General features: G+C 41.2%; 1 protein-coding gene and 1 pseudogene across 1 annotated transcript; both read left to right on the top strand.

The window, feature by feature from the left end:
• The first annotated feature begins 2,292 nt into the window (after positions 1-2,292).
• On the top strand, positions 2,293-2,784 carry LOC133773464 (ADP-ribosylation factor-like protein 5A; annotated as a pseudogene).
• A 6,602-nt stretch (positions 2,785-9,386) lies between these two features.
• LOC133773577 (heparan sulfate 2-O-sulfotransferase 1) lies at positions 9,387-12,019 on the top strand. The gene has a single exon (XM_062210990.1). It carries the CDS (start codon positions 9,502-9,504, stop codon positions 10,570-10,572), a length of 1,071 nt encoding a protein of 356 aa, XP_062066974.1. The 5' UTR covers positions 9,387-9,501; the 3' UTR covers positions 10,573-12,019.
• The last annotated feature ends 1,862 nt before the right edge of the window (positions 12,020-13,881 follow it).

Raw genomic sequence — 13,881 nt, forward strand, 5'->3', positions numbered from 1 at the left:
TCGGCTCACCTCACTTTCCAGCACTTGTGTGTTGAGTCTTCCGCTGGAGTCCTGAACTATGGGCTCCCACGCTCTCCACGCAGGTCCTCTGTGAATCACTAGTTCCAGAAGAGTTTCCTCTGCTTGTTCTTCCTCTACTCTTCCTTGAACCTGCAGTATCTCCACTTTTCTTAAACTGTCTCTCCCCGGACTATCAGTGTGCTCCCTTCCTAGTCCGCCATCTTTCCACTCCCCCGGTATATAGCTCTTTGATAGCCTGCATGTACCTTTATTAGTTGTGTATTAAATATATAGATTAATTTTGGTTATTCTAACAATATTAGATCATCCAATTCATAAGTAAATATCTAAATTATTTAGATCTTAGATCCCATAACTAGTATTTTGTAGTTTTTAACATACAGATTCTATAGACATGTATAACAATTAAAAATTTCATTTAAAAAGTATTTTATTGAAAATTAGTGGCATATTTAATTGCAAAATTATAATTATATATACTTATGATGTACAGCATCATGCTTTGACATATGAATGCATTGAAGAATGGTTAACCTGAGCTTCTTGACAAATTATCTCGCATACTTATTGTTTTTCATGGCAAGACCATTGAAATCAACTATCCATGATTTTCAAGTGTATAATACATTCTTGTTAGCCATAGTCACCATGGTGTAGAATAGAGCATTTGAAATAATCAATTAGGGGCTTTCGCTGTGGGCAATGGGTTGAAGCCCCAGCCTGTAGCCCCAACATCCCATTTAGGTGCTGGTTCAAGTCCTGGCTGCTCTTCTTCCAATCCAGCTCTCTGCTATGGTCTGGAAAAGCAGTAAAAGATGGCCAAAGTCCTTGGGCCCCTGTACCCATGTGGGAGACATGGAAGAAGCTCCTGTCTGCTGGCTTTGGATTAGCTCATCTTTGGCCATTGTGGTCATTTGGGGATTAAACCAGTTGAATGGAAGACCTCTCTCTCGCTGGCCATACCTCTCTCTGTAATTCTGTCTCTCAGAGTTAAAAATAAAACAATTATTTAAAACAGAAAGAAATCCTTATTCCTATTTAATTGAAGTTTTGAATACTTTGACCAACATCTCCCCAGACTCCCTAGGATCCAAGCCCGTGGTAACCACCATTCTATTCTATGCTTTTCTGAGTTCAACGGCTTTAGAGTCTGTATATAACTAGACACTGCAAAAATTGCTTTGCTCCTAAATAAGTTTATTTTTAATTGCTGTTTTCACAAACTTTTTGAAATCACCTGTAGGGTAAAATCTTCTTTTTTTTGACAGGCAGAGTGGACAGTGAGAGAGAGAGAGAGACGGAGAGAAAGGTCTTCCTTCACTGTTGGTTCACCCTCCAATGACCACTGCAGCCAGCGTGCTGTGGCCAGTGCACCATGCTGATCCGAAGGCAGGAGCCAGGTGCTTCTCCTGGTCTCCCATGGGGTGCAGGGCCCAAGCACTTGGGCCATCCTCCACTGTACTCCTGGGCCACAGCAGAGAGCTGGACTGGAAGAGGGGCAACCGGGACAGAATCCGGCTCCCTGACCGGGACTAGAACCCGGTGTGCCGGCGCCGCAGGCAGAGGATTAGCCTATTGAGCTGTGGCGCTGGCCAGGGTAAAATCTTATATTTGTGTGTGGTGGGGCTTGTTTTAATTAACACAACATCCTCCATGTTGTCACAAATAGCATACTTTTCTACCTTTTAAGGCTGAATAATATTCTGTTGTTTATATTTACCAAATTTTCTTCACTCATTCACCTAATAATAGACACTTAATTTGATTCTACATTATAGCAATATGAGTAACCCTGCAATAAACATGGAGTACTTGTATATTTTTGACATGTTGATTTCAGTTTTTTGGTTACACATCTAGTAGTGGAATTGTTAGATCATATAGTAGTTGCATTTGTAATCTTTTTTTGAGTAACATCCATAGTGTTTTGACTGTCCTTGGCCTGTGGTGTACTGTTGGCATCTTGGTGAAAAACCAATCGAAATAAATTCTAGAGGAGCTGGAGGAGGATGGTGGCCACGAGGCTCATCACAGACAACACAGTGGTGAGGTCCCTGAGCCAGGTGAGTGCTGAGGTGGCAGTGGCAGGGCCTCATGTGCGGCAGGACAGCCTGGGAGTCAGTCTCCCTCCAGTTCCCGGGAAGCATGCCATCAGCCAGCAAGGAAGCAAGAACAGCAGAGGTAGAGGCTCCAACATGTCTCTCTGTCCCCTGCCTGAGGCCAGAGAGGCCAGGCGGCCAGGGCTGCTGGAGGGATGTCCACTGCCGGAGAATGATAATTCTTTTCACCAGGACATGGAGACTGTTTCATCACCAGGAGTACAAAGTTAAAATTGTTGGTGTGGATAATGCAGGGGAAACTACCATCCTTTAGCAGTTTTTTGAAGTTGTACATACATGCCCTACAATAGGAAGCAATGTAGAAGAGACAGTGATTAATAATACACATTTCCTAATGTGGGATATTGGTGGCCAAGAATCTCTTCATTCTTCCTGAAATGCTTATCATACTAACAAAGAGTTTGCAATAGTTGTGGACAGTACAGAGAGAGGAGAACACTATAAAATGTTAGCACATGAGGACTTCAGGAAAGCTGGATTGCTGATTTTTGCTAATAAACAAGATGTTGAAGAATGCGAGATTGTACAAGTAACCTCTCAGTTTCTGAAACTGATGTCTATTAAAAATCACCAGTGTCATACCCAGGACTGCTGTGCTCTTACTGGTGAGGGATTGTGTCCATCACGACTTAAGATCAGATGATCTCTACTGACCTCTTCTTACAGACTTTGTGTAAACAGTGTGTTGGACTTTACCTAAAAACTGCAACATTTAATGGTTTACATATATTTATAATAAACTAATTTAAACTTCTATAAGAAGAAAAATTCCGATCACTTGTTTGAAAACACCTTCCAATTTACTTTCTCATTATTCCTTCCAAAGTAAGTTATGAAAGCTGTGACTGACATTTTTCTCCTAATGAATGCTCTCAGGACATTGTGTAGTCTGTGGTAAGTACAAAAGAAGAGGAATACATTTTGAACTTTTTAGAATTTTAGTATCAGTATAATCTTCCCTTGTTGAATGTTGTTATTTTCTTGTTCCATTAAGTCAAGCTACAAAGTACAGATACTAGGTTTCCAATATTTTAAAATGTAACATTGCTTATGAACAGAAATTTGTGTATGTACTGTATATATACCTCAAGTCAAGTTAATGTCTTTCGTTTATGTGCTAAAGAAAAGCAAGTAAGGTAATAGTTAATAACATCCTTGGTTATAACCATAATGAAATGAGCACTGGCATTGGTGGGAAGTGCCTTTTGTATGCTTCCTCTTTGTTCTCTGTATTGCACTAACCAGCCCCCAAATCATGGACCTGCTCTTAAAACAAAGGAAAAGGAAAATTCAAAAGCTTGATAACTGTGTATCTCTCTCCTTTTTTTCCCAGTCCCACATATGAAAACATAATCCAACTACGTGGAATATGTTATCGGTATGCTCGGTAAGAATTACTAATGGACAGAATTGTATAATGAGCAGTTAGCAGATTATTCTTTTTGTTGATCATTATGTCATCTAAATTGCTAACCAAATTGTTAATTCATGAATCAGTCAATCATAAATTGTGATAAAATACTATCAAGGTTTTTCTTTTTAGTGTTAATTGAGTACTGGTAGGAAACATGTCCACCTAGAGAAGTAATGCTCTATGAATACTATTAAATCAAATCATTTAGCTATAAAGATAAATTCTTAGATTTATTTCTGGGATCTCTATTCTGTTGCATTTCTTCATGTTTTCTTTTTTTTTAAGCAAGTACCATGATGCTTTGATGACTGTTGCTTTGTAGTATATTTTAAAGTCAGTTAGTGTTCCTCTTTTTGCTCAGGATTGCTTTAACATTTATATGGGATATGGAGTTCCATCTGAATTTCAGAGGAGTTCCTTTAAGTTCTATGAAAAATGTCATTGAGATTTTGGTAGAGATTGCCATGAAATTGTAGATAATTTCAGGTGGTATGAGAATTTTAAAAATTTAATTCTTCCAATTCACAAACAGGAAATATATTTCCATTTGTTTAAGTCATCCTCAGGTTCTTTCACTGATACATGATAGTTTTTACTGGACAGGTCTTTCACCACATTGGTTAAGCTTACTGCTAAATTTTAAGGTATTATAAATAGTATTGTTTTGCCGGCGCTGCGGCTCACTAGGCTAATCCTCCGCCTTGCGGCGCTGGCACACCGGGTACTAGTCCTGGTCGGGGCACCGATCCTGTCCCGGTTGCCCCTCTTCCAGGCCAGCTCTCTGCTGTGGCCAGGGAGTGCAGTGGAGGATGGCCCAAGTGCTTGGGCCCTGCACCCCATGGGAGACCAGGAGAAGCACCTGGTTCCTGCCATCGGATCAGCGCGATGCGCAGGTCGCAGCGCCAGCCGCGGCGGCAATTGGAGGGTGAACCAAAGGCAAACGGAAGACCTTTCTCTCTGTCTCTCTCTCTCACTATCCACTCTGCCTGTCAAAAAAATAAATAAATAAATAAAAAATAAATAAATAGTATTGTTTTCTTGATTTGTTAGCAGATCACTTCTTGATGTGTTAATTCCATATGAAAGCATTCTTTAAAAATCTTTGTTTCCGGGGGCGGAGCCAAGATGGCGGATAGTGAGGACGTGCACCATTAGTCTGCGAAAAAAAAGTTTCATAAAAGTGGAATTACTGTAGCCTTAGGAAAAGACTCAAGAAAAAAACTGCAGAGGAAACGCTTCCGGATCTAGTGGACGTGACACAGAGGATCTACAGAGAGCCCACTGCGTGGAAACCCAACCGCGGGAACCGAGCTGCAGAGTCTCGCCAGCGCGGGAACCAGAGGTAAGACAAAAGCCTCAGAAACTCTCCTCCTCCCGCCTCCGCCTGCAGCTCTGCCGCGGCGGCGGCGGCGACGGCAGTGGCGGCAGCGTCCCGAGCGCCTCTCTCCACGGTCCCAGTCCCAGGGTGCGCGCGCAGGCACTACAGCGGCGGTGGCGGCGGCGGCCCGAGCGCAGGAACCAACGGGAGCCATTCGGAATTACTTCCCAACTGAGTTTAAAAAAAAAAAAATAGAGAGAGAGAGAGAGAGAGAGATCCAGCAAGGAGCAAGGAGAGTCACTTTTTGCAAAGCCTCAAACCTGAAGAATCAAGCAGAGCTCACTGGCCACACCCACCACAGCCTCTAAGGATCCATCAAAGCAGACAGCCCACCTAGAGGCATAGTATAACGAGAAAAAAACACCACAGCAAAAAACAAAACAAAACAAAACAAAAAAAAACATAAATTATCTCCAACATGCCAAACAACAAACGTAGAAGCAGAGTTAACAAGAGCAAGGAAGACACTATGATGCCCCCAAATGAACAAGACCCCCCAGTCCAAGATTATGAAGATGAGAGATAGAGGAAATGCAAGAAGCAGATCTCAAAAAATTGATAAGAACATTAAGAAGTTCTCAAAAACAAATTCTTGAACTACAGAAATCCTTAATGGACAAGATAGAATATCTCTCTCGTGAAAATGAAATATTAAGGAGGAATCAAAATGAAATGAAACAACTAGTAGAACATGAAACTGTGATAGTGACAAGAAACCATAATGAAATGAAGAACTCAATAGATCAAATGACAAACACATTAGAAAGCCTTAAAAACACAATGGGTGAAGCAGAAGAGAGAATATCGGAATTAGAAGACAGAGAACAGGAAAGGAAACAATCAAATCAAAGAAAAGAAGAAGAAATCAGAAATCTAAAAAATACTGTCAGGAATCTACAGGATACTCTTAAAAAACCCAACATTCGGGTTCTAGGAGTACCTGAAGGCATGGAGAGAGAGAAAGGATTAGAAGGCCTTTTTAGTGAGATACTAGCAGAAAACTTCCCAGGTTTGGAGAAAGACAGAGACATCCTAATACAGGAAGCTCATAGAACCCCTAGTAAACATGACCAAAAGAGATCCTCACCACGACACGTCGTAATCAAACTCACCACAGTGAAACACAAAGAAAAGATCCTAAAATGTGCAAGAGAGAAACGCCAGATTACTCTCAGAGGATCTCCAATTAGACTCACAGCTGACTTCTCTTCAGAAACCCTACAAGCTAGGAGAGAATGGCGAGACATAGCCCAGGTGCTAAGAGAGAAAAACTGCCAGCCCAGAATATTATATCCTGCAAAGCTCTCATTTGTGAATGAAGGTGAAATAAAGACCTTTCACAGCAAACAGAAATTGAAAGAATTTGTCGCCACTCATCCAGCCCTGCAAAAGATGCTTAAAGATGTGTTACATACAGAAACACAGAAACACGGTCACCAATATGAAAGAAGGTAAAGGTAGGAAACCTCACACCTAAAGATCACAGGAATGTCAAACCATATATTAGAAAGTATCTTTGGCTAATGGCAGGGCGAAGTTACTCCTTCTCAATAGTCACATTGAATGTTAATGGCTTGAACTGTCCAGTTAAAAGACACCGATTGGCTGAATGGGTTAAGGAACAAAACCCATCCTTTTGCTGCTTACAAGAAACCCATCCAACAATGATCCATACAGGCTGAGAGTGAAAGGCTGGAAAAAGATATACCATGCCAACAGAAATGAAAAGAGAGTGGGCGTAGCCATCTTAATATCGGACAACATAAACTTTACCACAAAATCTGTTAGGAGAGACAAATAGGGGCACTATATAATGATTAAGGGATCCATTCAACAGAAAGATATAACGATTATCAATGTATATGCACCTAATTACAGGGCACCAGCTTATTTAAAAGACTTGTTAAGGGACTTAAAGGGAGACTTAGACCCCAATACAATAGTACTGGGGGACTTCAATACTCCACTCTCAGAGATAGACAGATCAACAGAACAGAAGTTCAACAAGGAGACAGTAGATTTAAATGACACTATAGCCCAAATGGATCTAACAGATATCTACAGAACATTTCATCCTACATCTAAGGACTTTACATTCTTCTCAGCAGTACATGGAACCTTCTCTAGGATTGACCACATACTAGGCCATAAAGCAAGTCTCAGCAAATTCAAGAGAATTAGAATCATACCATGCAGCTTCTCAGACCACAAAGGAATGAAATTGGAAATTAGCAACTCAGGAATCCCCAGAGCACGTGCAAACACATGGGGATTGAACAACATGCTCCTGAATGAACAATGAGTCATAGAAGAAATTAAAAGAGAAATCAAAAATTGTCTGGAAGTAAATGAGGATAACAGCACAACATACCAAAACCTATGGGATACAACAAAAGCAGTGTTAGGAGGAAAGATTATATCAATAGGTGCCTACATCAAGAAATTGGAAAGGCACCAAATAGATGAGCTTTCAAGTCATCTCAAGGATCTAGAAAATCTGCAGCAAACCAGACCCAAGTCAAGTAGGAGAAGAGAAATAATTAAAATCAGAGAAGAAATCAACAGGATTTAATCCAAAAAAAAACATTACAAAAAATCAGCCAAACGAGGAGCTGGTTTTTTGAAAAAATAAACAAAATTGACACCCCATTGGCCCAACTAACTAAAAAAAGAAGAGAAAAGACCCAAATCAATAGGATCAGAGATGAAATGGGAAACGTAACAACAGACGCCGCAGAAATAAAAAGAATCATCAGAAATTACTACAAGGACTTGTATGCCAGCAAACAGGGAAATCTATCAGAAATGGACAGATTCTTGGACACATACAACCTCCCTAAATTGAGCCAGGAAGACATAGAAAACCTAAACAGACCCATAACTGACACAGAAATTGAAACAGTAATAAAGGACCTCCCAACAAAGAAAAGCCCAGGGCCAGATGGATTCACTGCTGAGTTCTACCAGACATTTAGAGAAGAACTAACTCCAATTCTTCTCAAACTATTCAGAGCAATCGAAAAAGAGGGAATCCTCCCAAATTCTTTCTATGAAGCAACCATCACCTTAATTCCTAAGCCAGAAAGAGATGCAACATTGAAAGAGAATTACAGACCAATATCCCTGATGAACATAGATGCAAAAATACTCAATAAAATTCTGGCCAATAGAATCCAACAACACATCAGAAAGATCATCCACCCAGACCAAGTGGATTCATCCCCGGTATGCAGGGATGGTTCAACATTCGCAAAACAATCAACGTAATACACTACATTAACAGACTGCAGAAGAAAAACCATATGATTCTCTCAATAGACGCAGAGAAAGCATTTGATAAAATACAACACCCTTTCATGATGAAAACTCTAAGCAAACTGGGTATGGAAGGAACATTCCTCAATACAATCAAAGCAATATATGAAAAACCCACGGCCAACATCCTATTGAATGGGGAAAAGTTGGAAGCATTTCCACTGAAATCTGGTACCAGACAGGGATGCCCTCTCTCACCACTGCTATTCAATATAGTTCTAGAAGTTTTGGCCAGAGCTATTAGGCAAGAAAAAGAAATTAAAGGGATACAAATCGGGAAGGACGAACTCAAACTATCCCTCTTTGCAGATGATATGATTCTTTCTTTAGGGGACCCAAAGAACTCTACTAAGAGACTGCTGGAACTCATCGAAGAGTTTGGCAAAGTAGCAGGATATAAAATCAATCCACAAAAATCAATAGCCTTTGTATACACAGGCAATGCCACGGCTGAGGAAGAACTTCTAAGATCAATCCCATTCACAATAGCTACAAAAACAATCAAATACCTTGGAATAAACTTAACCAAAGACGTTAAAGATCTCTACGATGAAAACTACAAAACATTACAGAAAGAAATAGAAGAAGATACCAAAAAATGGAGAAATCTTCCATGCTCATGGATTGGAAGAATCAATATCATCAAAATGTCTATTCTCCCAAAAGCAATTTATACATTCAATGCAATACCCATCAAGATCCCGAAGACCTTCTTCTCAGATCTAGAAAAAATGATGCTGAAATTCATATGGAGACACAGAAGACCTCGAATAGCCAAAGCAATCCTGTACAACAAAAAGCCGGAGGCATCACAATACCTGATTTCAGGACATACTACAGGGCAGTTGTTATCAAAACAGCATGGTACTGGTACAGAAACAGATGGGGAGGGAGGGAGGGAAGGAAGGAAGAGAGGGAGGCGGGCAGGCAGGCGGGCGCGGAGGTCGGGGATTGAGGCTGTGGAGGGAGGCGAGAGCCCGGCAGCTGCTTCGCGCAGGGTTTGCTGCGCGGGGTTGTGGAGGGGGCGGCCGTTGAGTCGGCTGACGAGAAGCGGGCACCGGCGGCGCTGGTGCTGGCGCCTGGGGGCGGGGGGACCGGAGCGGCGAGAAGGGGGGTCGCTCAGGTGGTGCTCTGGCTGTTGCGCTCTCCTTGCCTGGCTGCCGGCTCGGTGGGCTCCTCCCGGCGTTTCCCTCGCCTCTGGGGCCCCGCTCCCCGCCCTCCGCGGTATGTCTTGATCCCGAGCAGCGGGTTTCATGGGGCTCCTCAGGATTATGATGCCGCCCAAGTTGCAGCTGCTGGCGGTGGTGGCCTTCGCGGTGGCGATGCTCTTCTTGGAGAACCAGATCCAGAAGCTGGAGGAGTCCCTGTCGAAGCTAGAAAGGGCGATTGCAAGACATGAGGTCCGAGAAATTGAGCAGCGACATACGATGGATGGCCCTCGGCAAGATGCAGCCTTAGAGGAGGAAGAGGACATGGTGATCATTTATAACAGAGTTCCCAAAACTGCCAGCACCTCATTTACCAATATCGCCTATGACCTGTGTGCCAAGAATAGATACCACGTCCTTCACATCAACACTACCAAAAACAATCCAGTGATGTCACTGCAAGATCAGGTGCGCTTTGTAAAGAATATAACTTCCTGGAAAGAGATGAAACCAGGTTTTTATCATGGACATGTTTCTTATTTGGATTTTGCAAAATTTGGTGTGAAGAAGAAGCCAATTTACATTAATGTCATAAGGGATCCTATTGAGAGACTGGTTTCCTACTATTACTTTCTGAGATTTGGAGATGATTATAGACCAGGGTTAAGGAGACGAAAACAAGGAGACAAAAAGACCTTTGATGAGTGTGTAGCCGAGGGCGGCTCCGACTGTGCTCCTGAGAAGCTCTGGCTTCAAATTCCATTCTTCTGTGGCCACAGCTCCGAATGCTGGAATGTGGGAAGCAGGTGGGCTATGGATCAAGCCAAGTATAACCTAGTTAATGAATACTTTCTGGTGGGAGTTACTGAAGAGCTTGAAGATTTCATCATGTTACTGGAGGCCGCTTTACCCCGGTTTTTTAGGGGTGCTACAGAACTCTACCGTACAGGAAAGAAATCTCATCTTAGGAAAACCACAGAGAAGAAACTTCCCACTAAGCAAACCATCGCAAAACTACAGCAGTCTGACATTTGGAAAATGGAGAATGAGTTCTATGAGTTTGCACTGGAGCAGTTCCAGTTCATCAGAGCCCATGCTGTTCGAGAAAAAGATGGAGACCTCTACATCCTCGCACAAAACTTTTTCTATGAAAAGATTTACCCTAAGTCGAACTGAGTCCGAGGTGTGACTATTAGATTCCTGAACAAAAACTTTGACGCTGACTTCACCTTCATTCTCAGCTCTGCAACCTGGATTGCTGATCGTGTATAAGATGGTTTGTGTCGAGCTGAGTTAGAAATGGTCATGTCGAGGAAGTAGATGCTGGCTGCTCTGTGTTGTAAAGGGTTTAAGTTTCAAGCATTTTTCTTTTTTCAGGTTAGATTTTGGTGAGAATTATTATCCCCACTTGCCTAAGGGAAAACAAGCTTACATCACCTAAAATAAACACATGGCAAGTCTAATCAAAAAGCTAAATGCAATTTAGAAAAGGGTCTGATAGTCTAGTTTTTGATAAAGCATTTTTTCAACTAACCATGAATGAAGATGAATCCATTTGCCACTTCCGCCTTCCCCAGGGGTTTAGGTTAGAAATAGCGGTGGTAACTTGGGCAGCGTGTGCTTTGTTTCTGTGAATCACATCTCATGAAATTTATCCAGCTGTTTGTATTTGCTAAGAAATGTGACTGCTATAGTTGGAGTTACCCATTTTTATGTAGGTGGTTTTAAATTTTTTAAATAATCATTAATGTTAAATACCAGTTTAAACCATGAATAATACTATAAGAAGATAAAGAATCAAGGCAGTATTGCTCATTCCTGTCTCCCCAGTATTTATTATTGGGAATACACTTCAAAGAAGGTTGGCATTGTCAGAAGTTTTAGCTAAGACTTAGATGCATTAATATAAAAAAGTCAGTTTAGTATTTGTTCCTCCAGGGGTTGTTTGTCAAGATGTAAACTGAGCTATCGGCAACTTTAAGACTCCAGTGGTGAGCTGTGGTGTGGGTTGGGTTTTCTTACTTCTGTACTTTTACCTGTAGACTATTTTTACTAAGGTGCTTTATAATGTGTTTTAAAGCATTGCATTTACAAAAGAAAAAAAAAAGGAAAATGCTGTACATAGTGCATATTTTATGTATTTGGACCAAAAAGTTATAAGTAACTAGACAAAAGTGGTTTTGCACCAGTTTTATTATGTCAAGTAAAACCATCAGACCTACTGTTCTTGTATTTCTCATTTAACTGTACTGTTAAGACATCACTGACATGAATTTCAATGACCCTTCAATTTTGATACACAATGCATTATTCATATCTGGAGGTGGTAGTTGCGATGGAAAGAGTACTGGACGGAGTCATAAAACCTGATTTCTGGTCTTGGCTCCGCCACTTACCAGCTGTTGTGACTGTGGGCAAGTCACTTAACCTCTCATTGCCTCGACTTCCTGGTCTTGAAATGAGGCTGATGAGACCTGCTGTACCTACCTCACAGGGCTGTTGTGAGGCTGAGATGAGAGGGCATGTGAAGCACTTTGGAGCTGCAAAGCAGTGAAAAGTATAAGGTATTAACTGTAGAAACATCTTTAACACGTGGTTTCAGACCATTCTTTTTTTTTTTTTTCCCTAACAGAGAAAAGTCCATTTGGGGTTGGGAAAAAGTTAATCTTGACGTAAAGTCGTGTTTGATAAATATCTTCTCAGTGTTTTATCTTCCATGTTTCAACAACTATTGAGCTGTGAAACCCCTGTGAACTCTTAACGATTCCTGAACAGCTGCCCGAGTGCCAGGGGTTCGCTGTGGGAAGCGGACTTCATTAGCTGACCAGGGGCCCGGAAGCCTTGCTCTGCAAAGTCGACAGATTTCTTTTTTTCTCTTTTTTATTTTATATTGCCATTCAGAAATGGTAGCTATTTTATACCTCTGCTTTTTAAGGTATATTTTACAGGGTTTGATTTTCTTGTTCATTCTTCCCCCTTCTTGAAGTAACAAAGAATTTTAAGAACCCTTTTCTAAAAAGGATAATCTTTGATATGTTTCGCTTAAGTAAATATTTCTTAAGGCTTCACCAAACTGCAAGCATTTTAGGTAGATTACTTTAAAGGTTATTAATTGTGTGGGAGAGAGGGAGGGAGCACTACTTCCAGAAAATGTGTATAACCCAATCAAAGGAATGACAGAATCATTTTAGCACCCTTGTCCCCCGATAATATGAAAATATTAAGAGAACATAGCCAGAGGGAGGAGTGAAGCCTAGTGGTTAAGGTGCCGTAAAAGACATCTATGTCCCACATGGGGCATTCCTGGTGCTGTTCCCTGGCTCCAGCTCTGTCTGCAGCTTCCTGCTAAAGCCAACCCTACAAGGCAGTGCTAAAAGCTGAAGCACCTCCCACATGGGAGTCCTCGATCAACTTTCTGGCTCCTGGCTTTGACCCGGCCCTGTCCAGCCCCCTAGTCATTATGGGCGTTAGGAGAGTGAACCAGCAGATGGAAGTATCCAACCCCCTCTCTACCTCTCTGCCTTTCAATGTGTTTTTTTAAGAGAGGGAACATAGCTAGACATATGTACTTTTCTGGATTTTATTTTCCCTTTATTTTGTTTTAAATTAACCTCTACAGGTATTTGCTGAAAACATATACAAATTATTTCTTCACCCAAAAGTAAAGCACCTGCTAATGGAACACACCACAGGTTATTCTAAGAGTACATGCTAAGATCATCCTGAGGTGCATTAACTGTTTTAGAGACCTAGAGTTGCACTTAGTGCACTGGAGCAGGCTCAGTAAACTTTCTGTAAAGAGCCAGAGAGTAAATTTTTGGCTTTGCAGGCTGTATGGTCTCTGTCACAGTTCAACTGCCCTTGTTGCACAAAAGCAACCATTGACAACATCTAAACAAATGAGCATGGTCATGTTCCAGTGAAACTTTATCTGTAAAAACAGATGACATACTAGACAGGAACCACAGGCTACCAACTCCTGCACTAGAGAAATCAGGATTTATGGAGAAGTCATATTTTCATCCATATTCAAGTGACCTAAAAGAGTTTATATGCTCCAAAAGCTCCTGACATATCCAAAGAATAGCACTCTGATTCACACATTCTCTCCCACAGAGTCACAAACTCTTAGGACTTCCCTTGCTTCCAGGTGGGCATTTTTCCCCCTAGTTTAACAGTTCAGAATAGGTGCATTTATTTGGTCATCTTTTAGGGTAGGAATGTCCTTTCTGGAGACTGAGAAAAGGGTGGATTTAATTCCATCCAGTGAGTCCTTATAATGCCTAACTTTGTAATCGGTCACATGTGTGGAACCACAAAGGCAGTAATGTATTTTTTTAAAGTGGCAAATGTGGTTTTCTTTGTTTCGGCCTTTGCGCTTTTTCAGTATTTTGATCATAGGGAGATTTTTTTTTATAATACAAAAGTAAATTAACCACTTCGAATTTCAAAGTAATGTTATGTGTGTATGTGTATATATCTATA

This window comes from Lepus europaeus, chromosome 14, assembly GCF_033115175.1.
Source record: "Lepus europaeus isolate LE1 chromosome 14, mLepTim1.pri, whole genome shotgun sequence".
Taxonomy (NCBI): Eukaryota; Metazoa; Chordata; class Mammalia; order Lagomorpha; family Leporidae; genus Lepus; species Lepus europaeus.